The sequence below is a fragment of the Canis lupus genome, chromosome 29 (assembly GCF_011100685.1).
Source record: "Canis lupus familiaris isolate Mischka breed German Shepherd chromosome 29, alternate assembly UU_Cfam_GSD_1.0, whole genome shotgun sequence".
In the NCBI taxonomy this organism is placed as follows: Eukaryota; Metazoa; Chordata; class Mammalia; order Carnivora; family Canidae; genus Canis; species Canis lupus.
In genome coordinates this window covers 16,976,576-16,991,252 of record NC_049250.1, presented here as the reverse complement: position 1 = coordinate 16,991,252, position 14,677 = coordinate 16,976,576, and the positions used below count along the sequence as shown (strand labels likewise).

General features: G+C 37.2%; 1 protein-coding gene and 1 long non-coding RNA gene across 7 annotated transcripts in view; one reads left to right on the top strand and one right to left on the bottom strand.

Moving 5' to 3' along the window:
• Nucleotides 1-14,677, top strand: part of PPP1R42 (protein phosphatase 1 regulatory subunit 42) — a 65,657-nt gene that overhangs the window by 27,436 nt on the left and 23,544 nt on the right. For 3 of the 6 annotated variants that reach the window (XR_005381054.1, XR_005381055.1, XR_005381056.1), the window contains exons 5-6: nt 9,651-9,768; nt 14,092-14,326. Coding sequence is in view for 3 of the 6 variants with exons in the window: in XM_038579437.1 (XP_038435365.1) it covers nt 9,651-9,768; nt 14,092-14,246 (273 nt within the window). In the remaining 3 variants the exon portion in view is untranslated. Of the gene's footprint in view, nt 1-9,650; nt 9,769-14,091; nt 14,669-14,677 lie in introns of those variants that run through there. The other 3 variants (XM_038579437.1, XM_038579438.1, XM_038579439.1) reach the window with 1 other exon arrangement.
• Nucleotides 1-14,677, bottom strand: part of LOC111093152 — a 47,192-nt gene that overhangs the window by 16,213 nt on the left and 16,302 nt on the right. The window contains exons 2-3 of the long non-coding RNA XR_005381061.1: nt 11,780-11,842; nt 10,023-10,087 (exon numbers count right to left, since the gene is read on the bottom strand). This is a non-coding gene — a long non-coding RNA (uncharacterized LOC111093152). The remainder of the gene's footprint in view (nt 1-10,022; nt 10,088-11,779; nt 11,843-14,677) is intronic.

Genomic DNA, 14,677 nt, shown 5'->3' with positions numbered 1-14,677 from the left:
ATTTTTCAATCAACTCTATGGCACAAAATATCTCTTTTTAAAAGATTTTATTTATTTATGAGGCACAGAGAAAGAGAGAGGCAGAGACACAGGCAGAGGGAAAAGCAGGCTCCATGCAGGGAGCCCAATGTGGAACTCGATCCCGGGACTCCAGGATCATGCCCTGAGCCGAAGGTAGACGCTTAACTGCTGAGCCACCCAGGCATCCCTATAAAATATCTTTGAACATACAAGCTTTCAAAAAAACATGTCCCTTTCTCAGACAGCTCTTGAAAAATTAATTTCATCTAAACAGAACAGAAAATTAGGAAAAGAGAAGACACAGGATCTAGGAAACAGGAGAAAGGCTAAAGAAATTCCCAGAATGAATATGAAGGAAATCTCAAGTGAAGTCCTAAAACAGATACCAGCCCAGATTGCAGCCAGCTGAATTGATACATAGAAAAATGACAAATACATAGAAAAATGACAAATAATCAACTAATTTTTAACTCCAGGAAAAATAAAAAGCAATTATATAGTGTATTATGTGATTCAACTTTGAATGATATTTAAGTGAGCTGAATTATATAGTCAAAAAATACCAACCAGATTAACAACTTTAATATAACTCTATTGACAGGATTGGGGAGGGAAGTTTGGGGTTGGAGTGGTACTTATGAGAATTATATCATCATGTTCCACAGTAGGAATTCAGTAGATAAATATCTAAGATTTACAAATCAATAAACAGTGGCTGTTATTTAGTATTGTGGAGGTAAGTGAAGGAATAGCTGTAGAATAGTGTAGGAATAGCTGTAGAAATTGAAAGTTGTTTTGTTATAAGCCCCCAAGTACTCTTTTAAGTTTTGTTATATACCCTACGGTCTTATTTCTTAAAAGTGTTTATTGCATTGCTTTGATTTTAAAAATCTACTTTAAAAATGACTGAATGATTGGTAAGGAACACCTTGTTAACAGAATTGTTATCATACATCATCATATCCCCCATTAGACTGAGAGAATTTAAGAACAAGGAATTTTTTTTTTTAAAGTTCACAAGGGCCTCTTTCTTTGTTTTTTTTTTTTTATTATTATTCTTTTATTTATTTATGATAGTCACAGAGAGAGAGAGAGAGAGAGAGAGGCAGAGACACAGGCAGAGGGAGAAGCAGGCTCCATGCACCGGGAGCCCGACGTGGGACTCAATCCCGGGTCTCCAGGATCGCACTCTGGGCCAAAGGCAGGCGCCAAACCGCTGCACCACCCAGGGATCCCCCAAGAACAAGGAATTTTTGTTGCTTTCGGAATGACCTAGAGTTCAGCCCAGTGAGTGCCTGGCATGTAACAGGCACCTACTATATGTTTACAGAATGAATGAATAAACGAACAATAAAAAATATTCAACCATCTGAAGAAGGAATTTAAGGGGATCCCTGAGTGGTTCAGCAGTTTAGCGCCGCCTTCGGCCTAGGGCGTGATCCTGGAGACCCGGGATCAAGTCCCACATCGGGCTCCCTTCATGGAGTCTGCCTGTGTCTCTGCCTCTCTCTCTCTCTGTCTCTCATGAATAAATAAATAAAATCTTAAAACAAAACAATACAAAACAAAACAGCAAGTTCCAGAGGCTGGGCTATGCAAAAATTTGCTTTTTCCTCCCATAGAGAGGGAGGAAAGGGAGTGTAGATGAAATTTCAAGTTCTTTTACTTCTGGCAAGAAGACAAGCAATTTAAAATGCCCTGCATAGCTTCTTGGAAGAGTGAATATAGACTTGCCTAGGGTTAATTTAAAATATGCTCTTGTGCTGTTGATGGAAATGCAAACTGGTGTAGCCACTCTGGAAACAGTGTGGAGGTTCCTCTCTCAAAATGTTAAAAAAATAGAACTACCCTATGACCCAGCAATTACACTACTAGGTATTTATCCAAAGAATACAAAAATGCTGAATTGAAGGAATACATGCACCCCAATGTTTATAGCAGCACTATCAACAATAGCCCTCTTATGGAAGGAGCCCAAATGCCTATTGACTGATGAATGGATAAAGATGATGTGTGCGGGAGTTATATATATTGGGATTATATTATATATATAATTTTTAATTTATATTATATTTTATTATATATAATGGAATATTACTCGGCAACCAAAAAGAATGAAGTCTTGTTATTTGCAACAACATGGATGGAACTAGAGTGTTTATGCAAAATAAGTCAGGGAAAGACAAATGTATGATTTCATTCATGTGGAATTTAAGAAACAAAACAGATGAACATAGAAGAAGGGACAGAAAAATAAAATAAGATTTAAAACAGAGAGGGAGGCAAACCATAATAGACTTAAATATAGAGAACAAACTAAGGATTGCTAGAGGGGAGGTGGGTGAGGGAATGGGCTAAATAGGTGATGGGCATTAAAGAGGGTACTTGGTGGGATGAGCACTGGGTATTATATATGTGATGAACCACTAAATTCTACTCCTGAAATCAATACTACAGTATACATTAACTAAATTGAATTTTAATTTAAAAATGATAGAAACAATAAAAAATAAAATGTACTCTTGTGGTCCATTTCAAATCATCTTCCAATGCCTTATTAAAAGGACATGTTGAAGTTTAGCAGGAAAATATTAACTTGTTTCTTGGTATATATTAATGGGGTCAGTGTCTCCATTTTTCTGGCTTTTATTTTTCCATTCTTTATGCTCACTGTTTGAAGTTGCCCCAACACTGCTGACATCAAACCCTGTGCGCCATGGGAGAGAAAGCTCAATGTGCCAAACAAGGTCGTTGACATCCATCCTAAAAGTCTTCAGCAACAGACAGCTTTGTGCCACGGGGAAAAAGAAGTGGGTATCATTAGAGACTCCTAACAAAAACCCTATAATTACCCAAGGTTTTTAGCACTTAGAGAAGCTGCTTTTATATGGACATCCATAGATTCCTTGTATACACCTACAGAAAATACATGAAATAAGAGAAAAGGAAAAATAACGGTCTTTTAGGATAGTTAAGTAACTTTGAATCTTCCAAGATTCTGGTTTGAGTAGTGAGAAAGATATTTGAGAAAAATTAAAAAGGAAAAGATATAACAACAACGAAAATACTGGCAGGGCAACTGAAAATCCTGGAGCTCTGTAGAAGGAATAAGAAAAGGAAAAAGGAAAGAGAACTGGATCACTGACAGAAATAGGCATTCCCAAACAATGCCCATGCCCTAGCCTACTGGAGGTCCTAGAGCCCCAGGAGAGTGGCTACGTTAGAGGCAGAGGCACAGGATACTGACCTGGAAGAAGCTTCCTGCTATTTGAGATTTCATTCCCTTCCCTCTCACTTCTACAGACCCACAGCTGCCAAAGACTCCTTTCCCCAAGATCCTCTAATCCTGCCCTCATTTCTCTTATTCCCTAGCCCAAAATTGGTCCAGGGCAGATATCTGGGCCAAGGAAGTTACAGGGAGGGGAGGGGAAGGTGGCAGAGGACTAGAGGAGGAAATAGAAGAACAGAAGATAAATCCTGTCTTTCTTCTTTCTATATCTGTGGGCCCTCTAATGAGCAAATTTTTCAAAGTGCCTTCATACAATTTCTCCTTTTAATTCCTGTCCTCCTCCTAACATCAAATCCATTGATTTATGCATGCATTTGTTCATTTCTCCTTCTCCATTCATTCATAACAACCACCATCTGGTAGTGCTTGCTAGACAATGGAGGAAATGAGAGTGAACAAAAAACAGATATAGTTTCTAGTCTTGAAGAGCTCTCACCCTTGAGGGGAAGAGAAACATTAAGCACATAATAACCCAAAAACAAACGTAAAATTGCACCTATGGCAAATACTACAAAGAAAAAGTATATGACTCTGAGGGCCTCCTACCAGCGGGATTTGCCTTAGGGCACTGAGTGGAAGCTTCCCTTAGGAAGGGATTGCTAAACCTGGCTCTGAGAGAATAGAAGGGTTTACCAGGTAGAGAATAGCATGTGCAAAGGCCCTGGAGCAGGTGAAAGCATAGCAAAGATGAGAACAGGAGGCAGAGAGAGTGAAGGTAGTGCATACTACAAATAGAGGCTGATAGGTAGATGGGCTACCTAGGTCATGATAGAGTTTTGTCTTTAACCTAAGAACAATGAGAAATCACTGAAGGTGTTTTAAGCAAGGGGTAAAATAGTAATAGAGTAGTATTTTGGAAAGACCAGCATAGCTACAGTGTGGAGAATAGAGTGGAAAAGGCTAGACTAGATAAGAGATGGTAGAAACTTGAATAGAGTTGGAGTGGAAATGAAGTGAGTAGAAGCTCTTTCTTGTTTCAGAAATAGAGTGATCAATAACTTGGTGGTGAGTTGGATATATGGAGCATCAAAGAGAGGCAGAGGTCAATAATGATTTTCTGGCTTCTACCTTGCACAACAGAAAATAGGAAACTCCAGAGTTGGGTTCAGGGGAGAGAGAGAAGATCATGACTTTGGTCATGTAGAGTTTGAGGTGCCTTTGTAGTGTTCCAGAGAAAATATTACATGGAAAATTGGATATATAAGGCCAGAGTTCAATGGACAGAAGAATGTGGGTATCTTCAGCATATTGATTATGTGATCACTTAAACTGCCATCATGAATGAGACTGCCTAGATATGGGAGTAAAGAGTATATGCTGAAATGTTCAATGTAGTTTCCCATAAAATCTGGTTCTTCCTGTCATGTACAGATGACCCTTCCTTCCTCAGTATAACAGATATTTTACTATTTTCATCAATGTAGCTATTCCTTTTCTGTAAATGGTCTGCACATAAATGGAGATCATGGTGGACTAGACAATTGCTTTTCTAGCCATTATTTTGTAGTCTGCTGTGATCCAGGGAAGGAAACAAGTTTGAAAGGAATAAATGTAGATTATAGAAAAGGAAGCAAGTGAATTGATGATACCCGAGTGTCTGCCACTACCTGCTCCTATTTTCTCTAGGAAACTATGCTCAGGAAACATGATGATGCACTTGGAGAGGTTTTATAGCACAGTCACTGCACAGATATTCCTTGGGCTTTTTCTTAACTAAATACATTGTTTCCATGGGCCAACTCAGGCAACAGTCCACCCAGTATAGCTCTTTTCTTTTTTTTTTTTTTTGTTTTGTTTTGTTTTGTTTTTTGTTTTGTTTTAGTATAGCTCTTTTTTATGAAATGTTTTCTCTAGTCTCAAAAGCAACTTTTATAAAACAGCTTGTTAATACATTGGGGATTTCTATGGTCAGAAGTGTGTTACTTGTGGGGTCAGAGATTCATTCAGGATTTGGGAGCCTGCCAAAATGTGGAATCACAAAGCCATTAGGGATGGTAAGGTAGGATGCTCCAAAGAAGTGAAACTGAAAAAGTCCGAGATTGGAAATGTATAGCTAGTGACGAGGTTAGCAGTGCCTCATTCAGTGAACAGTGCCTATTCAGAAGGTTGGGAAGCACAGTCAGTGGCCTAGACCCTTATAACTCCAAATGTGGTCGTAGGACCAGGAACATCAGCATCAGAAATGCGGAATCTCAGATTCTGCTCCAGACCAAACATATCAGAGCCCGCATTTAATAAATGAGATCCTGAGGTGATTCTTAAGCACATAAACATTTAAGAAACAGAATTTTACGGTTTTTATTTGTGTTAACCAAAATGATAGAAGTCGTAAAAGTCCTTTTACGGACTTTTACGAATACTGCTCTGTATTACTCTTTCAAGAAGTGTAGTGATAGTAGGTAAGAGATAGGATAAAAGCCATAGGAGAGGGAGAGATTGGAAATGGAAACCCAAGAGAAAGAAGATCCCAAAAAGAGAAGGGAAAAGATCAAGAGGGCTGAATAACTTGAAAAAAGAGGTGTAGCTCTTTCTTTGCTGATAAAAAATAGGAAAGAGGGCTGGAAGAAGTGTGAGACCAAAGGCAGAAAATTGAGAAAATTCTGTGGGCAATGACCCAGTTCACTCCAGTAAAACTGATAGCAAAGGCAACCACTGAGAAGGAGAAAGAGAGGTTTTACGCCAAACAATATTCCATAGTTTATTTTTTCTTAAGATTTTATTTTATTTATTCATGAGAGACAGAGAGAGAGGCAGAGACACAGGCAGAGGGAGAAGCAGGCTCCATGCAGGGAGTCCGAATGGGACTTGATCCCAGGTCTCCAGGATCACACCCCGGGATGAAGGTGGCACCAAACCACTGAGCCACCGGGGCTGCCCTATTTCATAGTTTAAATGGGCTCCAGTTTAAAGGACATTTACTTTTGATTAATACTTCTTTGCATTTTTCCCCATAACTCCTTTAAATAAGTATACATCAATGTATTAAAATATTAAAACCTCACTGGCCATTTACAATAAAACTTCCATTTCGACAAGCAGGTGATGAGCCATGAACTTCACTAGGGCCAACATTATATGCCTTGATGACAGATAAAGCCATATAATATCATGGATACAAAAATGTGTAAAAACTTGAAAGAACAGTAACATTAGAAAAATCATATTTACCTATAGTTTTTATGTCTACAAAGTTTGATAAATCGATAAAATGATCTGAAAAGTTCATCTCACAGTCAAATATATTAGCGATTAACTTCATTGGTTTTCTGATGACCATTTATCATGAGTTAGAGCATCTTCAGAATGAATGGTGGAAACAAAAAATTTGATGTGCTTGCCTCTTAGATAAACTAAGTATTTGATTTATAAGACACAAACGAACAAACCACTATGGCCTGTCATGTTTTTCCAGTTTCTAATTTATTCAACCTCTGCTCAATATTGATCCTGACAAGCAGAGTAACCCAAAGATAAATTTATTCACTCTACAGTTTAGTCAGAAACAAGCCAAAAATTATAGATTTTCCCAGGCAGATGATGACAAGCAGTCAGGAGGATGACAAATGGCTGTCTTTAGATTTAGTTAGGACAGTTGGACCAGACATTTCCAATAAAAATTGGAGCACGCTGGTCAAATACAGGTTCATCAGTGACCATCATTAATTGTAGAGCAAGCACTGCCAGTTACTGCAGGCGCCTATACAGGACCTTGGGCACCAGCCCTGCATGGCAAATAGAATCAGCTCTTCAGTATTTTGCAGCACTCCTCTAAGTGATAGCATGACATGATCATTTATCAAACAGAGACTGTCCAGAAAAGTGTCTGCTCCCTATAGTAACACTGAAGGGCAGGAAAGTGAAAGCATTTTATTAAAGACAGGAAGGCAATGAACTACCAGAGCGTATCCAACGGGTAATCATATTTCAGCACAGGATTAGTTTAGTCTTAAATAAACATACACTGGAGGGAGTGTGTCGCGGGTCATTTATCAAGCGAGGAACAATTAACAAAACTCTACAGGATTCTTTTTATCTATATAAATTTAAGATTTTCTTATTATTGTTATTACTGAACTTTTGGACGATGGGCGTCACATTCAACACTACAAAATGCAATGCACAATTCCTTCCTTAAAGTTTCTTAGACTAAGAGAAATACAGTGAAATTCCGATATAAAATAATCATGGCTGTATCAAATGCTGCTGAACAAATGCTGCGGATGGGGCATAATCTAGCTCCAATACTGAAGGATGAAGTTAAAACTTTTGAAGAAAGCTTTCTTATAAGAAATCAACTACTAAGTCAGAAGCTTATTCTTTCTTACAATAATTTTTGCTCTCTATTGACCAAAATTAAGAAGTTATTAGCTGAGGGGTGGTAGGGCAGACAAAAAGAGAATTAACATATTACTTAACTTCTTTGTTCCAGGCACTTCATATGCCACAACAACTAATCCTAACTATTCACACTTTATACATGAAGACACAGACTTGCAATAATGCCAGGAAGGCTGGGATTGTATTTAAAAAAAAAAAAAAAAAACTCCAATATATTTTTCACAAATTATTTATTTGGATAGCTCAGAGTCTAGTACAGAACTGAGACCATGATAGTCACACAGAGAGAGAGAGGCAGAGACACAGGCAGAGAGAGAAGCAGGCTCCATGCACTGGGAGCCCGACGTGGGATTCGATCCCGGGTCTCCAGGATCGCGCCCTGGGCCAAAGGCAGGTGCTAAACCGCTGCACCACCCAGGGATCCCTAGAACTGAAATATTTTTACTATTTTATGTAGGAAGACATTGGTCTCAAGAAGATTAAGAGAACTACCTACCAGATGCTCTGTAGTGGGTCCTAGACAGCCACCCAGCTCTCCTTGTGTTTAGTCCCCTAAAACACCATTCCTTCATGTAGGTAGAGGCATATATCTGGATATTCCACATTTGTTACCTCCATGATATGACAGAATTTTGCAGGAACTTTTTTCATGTAAATTCTATGCCCAACGAGGGGCTTAAACTCACTACTGTGGGGTCAAGAGTCATATACTCCACCAACTAAGCCAGCTAGGTGCCCCTTGTGGGCATTTTTAATATGTGGAAGGGAACTGTTGTCACAGCTCACAGTAAAAACAAACAAACAAACAAAAACGATTTTCCGGGGTGCCTAGGTGGCTCAATCTATTAAATGTCCAACTCTTGCTTTAGGCTCAGATCATGATCTCAGGCTTGTGACATCAAGCCCCACATTGGGCTCCACACTAGGTGTGGAGCCTGCTTAAAATTCTCTCTCTCCTTGTCCCTCCGTCCCTCCCCAACCTCTCTAAAAAAACAAAAATAAACAAGAAAATGATTTTCTAAAATCTAAAGGATAAATGCAGTTTTACCAAAAGAAATTTTCACAAAAATGGAAAAATGAAATATTTAAGTAACAATAAACATGGATTAAGCAAAGAATAAGATGGGAGATACAAATAAGATATACAAGGCTGAAAGGTATCAAGCTTTATTTTTTTTTAAGATTTTATTTCTTTATTCAGGAGAGACACACAGAGAGAGGCAGAGACAGAGGCAGAGAGAGAAGCAGGCTCCCTGTGGGGAGCCCTATGTGGGACTCGATCCCAGGACCCCGGGACCAGGACCTGAGCCAAAGACAGATGCTCAACCACTGAGCCACCCAGGTGCCCCGGTATCAAGCTTAAAGGTGTGGAAATGATACTGGGAATAAAAATACCAAGCAATGCGTTGCTAACTGCTCTCAGCTTTGCAATTAAGAACATTATTAATTAATCTATACTTTGTATTTCTTAATTGTCCCTTATATCCTATAATTTTGGTCTTGGCTTAAGGAGAACAAATGGAAGAATCATAGGTGTTTGCCTGCTGCTATTCTCCAGAATTTTCATTAACTTTGTAGTCCTCACCACCATATTCTCTCTCTTTTTAAAAGATTTTATTTATTCATGAGAGACACACAAAGAGAGGCAGAGACATCAGCAGAGGGAGAAGCAGGCTCCCTGCAGGGAACCTGATGTGGGTCTCGATTCCGGGACTCTGGGATCATGCTCTGAGCCAAAGGCAGATGCTCAACCACTGAGCCACCCAGGTGTCCCCTCATCACCTTATTCTAAAGATTAGTTTATTCCTCTAGATGTGTACAAGATCAATTAGTAGTAAAGACCATTTTATCCAAAAAAGTTTTATGGTACACCTTCTAAGTACTTAGAAAAGCAGTAATTAGAGCTAGAAAAGCAGTAATTACCTTTAAAAACAGTTTAACTCATATGAAAGAAATGCTGATGATTATGAAATATTTGTGTTTTGCTTTTTCTTCTTGATAGGACTTGGAATTTTTACTGAACAAATTGATGAAGCTGTGGAAAATGGATCTAAATGGAAATCCTGTTTGTCTCAAACCCAAATACAGAGACAGACTGATACTGGTGTCCAAGTCACTAGGTATACATTTATATTATATTAATATAATTTTCTTAGAGAAAGAGACCTGGTTAAACATTTTAGTTAATTAACAGCAAGCCTTAAAAAATATGAATATGATGTCTGAATCTACAAACACGGTCAACTTTAAATTCAGTATTTTAAATAAAAGCAAAAGTTAAAATTGAGAAAAAAAACCATGAAAAATATCTGCTGTTCAGAAATAATTAAGGCACCACATACCCTTTCTTTAAAAATGTATAGAACTTGCTGACCTTTTGTCAAATTCTCATTGGCACAAATCCTCTGAAGATCCCAAGAGACTCTTTAGTTCTTGGATCTGTAGATAAAATTAATCAAAGTTTTCATTGCTTGACAATTGCCCTAGAAACATACAGGGTTCTTTTCATTTGAAAGGGGAATAAGGTAGGGAGGCCCTTTATGAGCTCCTTAGAAATAATAACACCCTGATTATGCACTATACTGGGGGTAATGGACCACAGCTCTTCAACACGGGCCAAGTTATAAAACATCAGAGATACAAACACTTGCTTCTCACAAAGGAGATTCATTAAAGAGTTTCCTATATCTGAAATTCTATGACATGCTATACTTCAGTATAAAAACTAATGCATGGCAAAAACATTTCAAAGCTCATAGCTGTTGTAAACCTTAATTAATCAGTATGCTAGTGCAGTGGTTCTTTGGGGAGAGGGAGAGGCTGACAAAGACTTTATCAGAAAAATCCAAGATTTCTCAAAATACATATGCAAAGGTCACACCCTGCTCGCCACCCCTGATCCCACTAGCCAAGGGAAGGAAATAGAGAATACACCAGAACAGTCATGTGTATTTTTTATAAGTTGTACAGATGAATCTGCAATGCACATTCCCCCAACTCTCCATCTCCTTCCCTTCCTGCCAACCATACAGAACAATATTAGTTCACTTTCCTTAGGCAGCAGAGTAAATATAACTAATGTTAGATGATTAAGAATCTTCCTATGTTCATGAAACCATTTCTGGGAAGTACTGTAGGTGATGTAGTAAAGGATGTGGAGCTAAGGTACTGATCTGCAAATAAATAGGATTTAGTCGATTTTTATAAAAATAAATCTTTTCTAAACATATTTTGTGATTATAAGATTAATACATACTTCTTTTTTTTTTTTTAATTTTAAGTAGGTTCCATACCCAGCGTGGGGCTTGAACTCTCAATCCTGAGATCGAGTCACATGTTTCACCAAATGAGCCAGCCAGTCACCCCTAAAATTAATATACATTTCTTACAAAAATATAGAAAATAAAATAATATCATTCATAATTCCACCATAAATCTGTTAGCACTTTAGTATATATGTCCCTTCAATCTTTTCTCTTTGGTTCTAGCTTGTCTTATTTTCCCTTTTTTTTTAAATGTATCTTTTTAAATTTATTTTATTTTATTTTAATTTTATTTTATTATTTTATTTATTCATGACAGACTCACAGAGAGAGAGAGAGAGAGAGGCAGAGACACAGGCAGAGGGAGAAGCAGGCTGCATGCAGGGAGCCTGACGTGGGACTCTATCCTGGATCTCCAGGATCATACCCCGGGCCGAAGGCAGCGCTAAACCACTGTGCCACCAGGGCTGCCCTTTTTTTTATTTTTTAAAGATTTTTGTTTATATATTTGTAAGAGACACAGAGAGGCAGAGACACAGGCAGAGGGAGAAGCAGGATCCCTGCAGAGAGCCTGATGCGGGACTTGATCCTAGGACCTCGGGACAGACGCTCAACCACTGAGGCATCCAAGGTGTCCCATTATTTTCATGTCCTTTTTCTTAAATGCAAAAACAAAAAGTGAATTGAGGACTTCGTTTGATGTATCCCAATAAGAACTGTGGAAAGTTGTTTTGTAAGTAACCCAGGTCTCACCAAACAGAATAACAAGCCACACATTTGGTTTACTTAGCCTGAGTGGAAACAAATTTTGTGTTGAGAACAATTCATTAAAACAAATCTCAGAGGTCTCTGATCTTATGCCCATTACCTGGCTTCCCCTCCTGAGGATGAAATCAGGCTTACTGAGGCACAGTCATTTCTCAGGCTCTGTCTGAAACATAAACATGAGGGAAAAGGGATGATGGTAAAAGATTTGGATTTTTATTCCTTATCTTTATACCAGATTTTTAAAATATGTATTGATTTACACATATTACACGCAAAAATGCACTAACAAATTATACAATTACTGATAAAAACACATTTGGAAAGATACCAATAAATCCAAGTGGTTGGGAAAACTAAGCATAAAAGAATGACTTTTAATATAAAGCTTTAAGGATGAAAATGCTTGATAATAGAACAGTTAGCCAATTTCTTACATTATAATTTGGAGAGTACTAATTTCAGTTAAAAGAAATACATGAGAAAAGATGTGGACACAATTATACTTCTAGAGTTTATGGTTCTAGTTTATATTTCCAGTTTCACTTATTTTGTACTTAGGATCTTACAGTATTATGCATCATATTTATTAATAATTTCAGTAGTGCAATCAGTGTGAGGATACTGTCACCCTGTAAGAACATGATTTAAAAATTTTTACTACATTCTTTTCTTACTCTGGGATCCACTGGAAGACATTACATGGATGATGAGAGAAAATACATATTTACTTAAAAAAACCTCTATACAGCAAATTTTGTTAGAAAGAGATAGTCTTGGGATGCCTGGGTGGCTCAGCTGTTGAGTGTCTGCCTTTGGCTCAGGGCATTATTCCCAGGATCCAGGATCGGGTCCCACATCAGGCTCCCTGCGGGGAGCATGCTTCTCCCTCTGCCTGTGTCTCTGCCTCTCTCGTGAATAAATAAATAAAACCTTAAAAAAAAAAGTTCTTTTTATCAAATGAAGGCCACCTGTATTCATGTGATTACATATAGTACAAAGTGTCCTATAAGGGAATAGTTTAATATTTTATAGTATATGTAGTATATATGCAAATATAATTAAATACTATCAACCATTAAAAATTTGCGTTTAAAGAAAGATACAATAAAATCATCACAATATAGCAATAAAAATTAAGACAGAATGCTATGAAAATAGAGAACTCCAACTTTATATAATATACACACATAGAAAACAAAAAAATGTTAAAAAATATACTGTTAATGGGTTTTAGTGATTATTTTTGGTTGTAGAACACAAGCAATATTAATTTTTTTCTTTCCCCACTTTTTTGTATTTTCCAAATATCTTACAGCATATAAAAATTATTCTGTGTAATTTAAGATGCTCAGATTTCAAAACAGTTTTTAGAGACACAAAATATAAATATGGCTGAAACAAAACCAAGAGACTAGTTTTGTGGGTTGTCCCTACCATATCCTATATCCTAAGATATAATAGCAGCCCCTGGGTGGCTCAGTTGGTTAAGCCTAGAATATAACAAGCATTATTAATGTATGTACTTTTATAATACCATGCTAAATGTATAAAATTTCTTATTCACCTTAACATAAAATACATTTTGTTTTTTCCTAAGAACAACTATAATATGGAAATGAACAGATAATATCTAATTTCTGTTGAATATGACTTTTTTAAAGATTTTATTTATTTATTCATAGACACAGAGAGAAAGAGGCAGAGACACAGGCAGAGAGAGAAGCAGGCTCCATGCAGGGAGCCCGATGTGGGACTCGATCCTGGGTCCCCAGGATCACACCCCAGGCTGCAGGCAGCGCCAAACCACTGCGCCACCAGGGCTGTCCAACATTTTTGTTTTTAAAAATAAGAATATAGGGGATCCCTGGGTGGCGCAGCGGCTTGGCGCCTGCCTTTGGCCCAGGGCGCGATCCTGGAGACCCGGGATCGAGTCCCACGTTGGGCTCCCGGTGCGGTGCGTGGAGCCTGCTTCTCCCTCTGCCTCTCTCTCTCTCTCTCTCTCATTAAAAAAAAATAATAATAATAACAATATAATTTACATGTGACCCTAGAAGGAAAACCATATATCAAATCGTTTACAGTGATTATCTTTGTCAGTGATGGGAAGGAGAGTTATGGATAGTAATTATAGAGTCTTTATATGTTTTTTCTATCATGTTTCAGTTGTTTATAATAAGCACATATTCTTTTTGAAATCAGAAAAAAATAATTAAAAAGAAGTAAAAGCTCAGTAAAAACAAAGAAGCTGTGTAAATAAGATAATTTTTAAAAGGTATTTATTTCAGCCTCTGGTATAATTTAAGTTCATATGCCTTAAACCAGAAATACATATACATATATATATGACATATATATATGTATATTATCTATATATTTATATATTACATTTTTTAACATATATACTTTTCTTAGAATTTCTTGATGGAAAAGAAATTAGAAACATGGAAAGACAATTCCTAATAAATTGGAAAGCATCCAAAGATGCCAAGAAAATCAGCAAGAAAAGGAATAGTCAAACTGAAGATGCAAGTAACTCACACATAAGTAAGCAGGCTGTCATTCATTAGTTGACCACTTCTAACAGAGGAATATTCTCAACAACAACAACAACAACAACAACAACAACAAAAATGCCAAGAAATAAGAGGTATTTGTTAAGATTTTTGATTTAAGATTTTTTTAACTTATTTATAGTTCCTAGGAAATTTTACTTGTAATGTTCACATATGAAAATGGTAGCTACTATCAACAAAAGCTGTGTTTGGTTCATATTGAGTTTGCATCAGCTATGAAAACAGAGACATGAGGGTGGGAGAAAATATATAATTTTTTATCTGGCAAAGTGCATGATATTAATTATGCAAATGGTGAAACAACAAATTGTGAAACCTAAGTCACTAGTATATTTGTTTAGCAGTGCAAAAATCACATTTTCCATCAGAATACAAAATAAAAATGTATGACGACCACATCTGTGGCCTATACTCTGTGGCCTGTC